Source organism: Lolium rigidum, chromosome 3, assembly GCF_022539505.1.
Source record: "Lolium rigidum isolate FL_2022 chromosome 3, APGP_CSIRO_Lrig_0.1, whole genome shotgun sequence".
Taxonomy (NCBI): domain Eukaryota; kingdom Viridiplantae; phylum Streptophyta; class Magnoliopsida; order Poales; family Poaceae; genus Lolium; species Lolium rigidum.
Genome location: NC_061510.1, coordinates 369,470,602 through 369,473,713, shown reverse-complemented (window position 1 = coordinate 369,473,713; position 3,112 = coordinate 369,470,602). Strand labels below are relative to the sequence as shown.

At 40.0% G+C, this 3,112-nt stretch overlaps 1 protein-coding gene across 3 annotated transcripts; it reads right to left on the bottom strand.

Moving 5' to 3' along the window:
- Positions 1 to 347: 347 nt before the first annotated feature.
- Positions 348 to 2,742, bottom strand: LOC124700509. 3 transcript variants are annotated; one of them, XR_007001750.1, is made up of 5 exons: positions 2,257 to 2,742; positions 2,059 to 2,138; positions 1,812 to 1,959; positions 1,454 to 1,595; positions 348 to 512 (listed from the first exon to the last, which is right to left on the bottom strand). XR_007001750.1 is itself a non-coding variant. In XM_047232630.1 (3 exons), exons 1-3 carry the CDS (start codon positions 2,687 to 2,689, stop codon positions 2,073 to 2,075), a joined length of 357 nt encoding a protein of 118 aa, XP_047088586.1. In that variant the 5' UTR covers positions 2,690 to 2,742; the 3' UTR covers positions 1,630 to 2,072. The 3 variants fall into 3 exon arrangements, 1 of the variants encoding a protein (XP_047088586.1); XR_007001749.1 differs by having other exon boundaries at positions 1,812 to 2,138; XM_047232630.1 differs by lacking the exons at positions 348 to 512; positions 1,454 to 1,595 and having other exon boundaries at positions 1,630 to 2,138; positions 2,257 to 2,396; positions 2,539 to 2,742.
- Between the last annotated feature and the right edge of the window lie 370 nt (positions 2,743 to 3,112).

Below are 3,112 nucleotides of genomic sequence, written 5' to 3'. Positions count from 1 at the left end.
TCATTGCGTTGCCAAATGTCCATATAAGCGTTGGTAACCTCTACACCAACGGATTTAGTATGCGTTGCCGTAGGTGGCGTTGCAAGGGTCTACAACTACGCATATAAATGCGTTGGTAAACGACACAAAGAAGCGTTGTAAGATAGCAACGTTGTAAGATAGCAACGTATACAGTTAGAGCCAAACAACGCTTCATATGCGTTGGTGGCTAACCTGCATAAATGGATTTTGAAATGATATAGTAATCATTGCAAATTCTTAGAAGAGTTATTAGACAGCTGTAACCGTTAATGGTGGATCATATATTGGATTAGTTGTTTAGCAGAGAGTGCACATTAGCCCGAATATTATAAACGGAAAGACCTCATATATTAAATTAACTTTGTAGCTTTACAAAGAAGACGATCCAATGAATACTAATTTCATTGGAAATCAAATTCTGAACACTAATTTCTAACTATCTGTAGTAGCACTATTCTCAGCCTTGCATCACCTCCACTTGTATTGGGAATCTGCAACAACAGAACAAATTGAGATAAGTAACATAACATTACCAAGTCAAGCAATAAGTTAACAAAATAGTATAATTTATAATAGCTGCAAGATACATCGGATGAAGGCCATGAGGTAATTACTCTTCATGCATGACCACTTCTCTAAACAAATAAGGAAGTTATTGTTTATTCCCTCTCAAGAGCAAGGTCAAACAACAAGAAAACAAGAATATTTTTAGTCATATATACATTATTATCTCTTGGTTCTACCGCACTCGTTGGGGTGAGCTTTAATTGGGAGTGCAATCTGATTTACATGATGTAGCTTAAAGCCTTTTCTAGTTCACGGAGTATAAGATTAAATGAATACAGCAGACATAATAAAAGATGTCGCATTGTAATTGCCTAATAATTTTCTTTTGACTAAAACTTTTACTTGCACTAGAAAAATATTTAAAAGAATATAGTAGATAGACTAAATGATGTCGCATCCTAATCTGCTAAGCATTTATCTGCTTTGCCGATTACATGTGCGTCCTTCAGTAGTAAATTTTGATAGACTGCATCATTATTCAGAAGTAACTAAATTCAGATATATATATGTGCACACGTATGACTAGATTCTTGCATGAACTCTTCTTTTTAGATGCTATTAATCTTCCAAGACTACCGCATTCGTTGGAGGGAGCTTTTATTGGGAGTGCAGTCTGATTTACACGAAGTAGCTTAAAGCCTTTTATAGTTCACGGAGTATAAGATTAAATGAATATAGAAGACATAATAAAAGATGTCGCATTGTAATTGCCTAATAATTTTCTTTTGACTAAAACTTTTACGTTTACTAGTAAAAGAGTAGTAAATTTTCATAGACTGCATCATTATTCAGAAGTAACTAAATTCAGATATATATGCACACGTATGTGAGATGCCTAGACTGATATATTTGAGGCCATGAGTACCTCAGTCCTCAGGAAAAAAGGACGTCACCAGGCTGCACCACATGCTCTGATTACTTTATGAACCTTTCTTCTATACAACCGTGGCTTTATACTTCTCGTAGTTGCAGTGCACAAAGACTGAAGATTTGACTCTGCTCTGAAGCTGCAAAAGCACAAAACACGCTGTCATAAGAAACCAGCATAAATTTCGAAACTATTGTATATAGCCCCATCTAAAGATTACCTGACAAAAACAGATAGATAATACATAATCTAGGCAGTCAAAAGAATTTTAGATATCAGTGGTCTCCCTCCTTGAGTAGTAAGGATTTTATTTAATATAATATTAGAAGTCAGCGTAGCCCTGAAAGTTGCATACCGTTGACATTCATACACAAATCATCAAATGCAAGATGAATTTGAGCTGAGAAATTATTTTGTTCTCCACATGCGTAGCCAACAGACTGAAACTTGTCCGGTAAGATAGTTCTTCAAGTGCATATATAGGTAAGAACGGATCTGTGTTTCTGCACATATCAAATCGAAGGATTGTCTGGCACCTCATAAGCAGGGGATGTCCAATATTTACCAGATAAACAAAACGATAACTAGGTAATCAACCATACCACCATCAAATTAATCAAACCATAAACCCAACTTGATGTTCAGACACAACATGCATATCGCATAACGCCAACAACAGAACCTGCGATGATATAAACTTTAGTTTAACAAATCATGTACTGATTAAGGGAGGCGATGCTGGGTGAAAGCAGCGTGAGTGAAATTAGTAAGAAGGACAATGTACTGTAAGACTTAGTGACCTGATTAAGAGAGGCGAAGTTGGGCGAGGGCAGGGAATTTGGCACTGTTGCAGGGTACCCGGGAGGGAGCTGCGAGCGTCCATAAATGAAGGCAGGCAGGAACATCAGGCGGAGAATCACAGATCCACCAAGCACATGACCTAGGATAATGAGTAACAGATCAAGCCAAACAAAGACTGCAAAAAATATACTGTATATAGATCTCGAAAAAAAAGACTACGAAAATTGGATGGGGTGAGAGAGAAATTGAAAGATGTCCAATTCCGAATTGGATTGCCGGACCTCCAGCAGTCCCGCTGAACCTACTCGCTCGCCAATGGTCGGTGATGCAGTGGTGTTCGTCTCGCCGCCGCAAATCATTGCCTAATCCTCGAAATCTGAATACAATATGAGAACATAGCACGACCGGCGACCCGGAGACGGAGACAGCCATAGAGATAGATCGATACGGAGATGCTCGCACGGAATTGTGGGGGTGGGTGCTATTAGCGGACGGTGCGTATTACTAGCTGAAGGAGAAGGATTGGGATTAAGGGAAGTTATGGGTCACGTCTTATCTATTCGCTCGCTCGGGAAGTGGGGGAAGTTGTTCCGTAGCAGCGCATGGCCAAACCGTTGTAACATACACGTAGCCATAGGTGGGGTCCTGGTGTAGTGATTTAAGGCAAACTGTTTGTAGTAACTGCTAAGCCATGAGGGGTGCAGATGGGGTACAAGGACTGCCATTGCAGCACTCACCCACCGCCAGCCTAATTAATTCGACCAGACCAAAGTCTGGCAGACCGGCACGGAGGGCGGCCAGAAGATCGCAGTCTCCATCCCTTGACAGGCAGCAATGAGCATTTCCGTAGACAAG

Bases quoted from the DNA above. Each gene is read 5' to 3' on its own strand.
- LOC124700509 (XM_047232630.1), bottom strand. From the start codon at position 2,689: ATGGCTGTCTCCGTCTCCGGGTCGCCGGTCGTGCTATGTTCTCATATT. The intron at 2,397-2,538 runs GTCCGGCAATCC...TCATTATCCTAG, and splicing joins GTTCAGCGGGACTGCTGGAG to GTCATGTGCTTGGTGGATCT. The intron at 2,139-2,256 runs GTCACTAAGTCT...ATATCATCGCAG, and splicing joins ACTTCGCCTCTCTTAATCAG to GTTCTGTTGTTGGCGTTATG.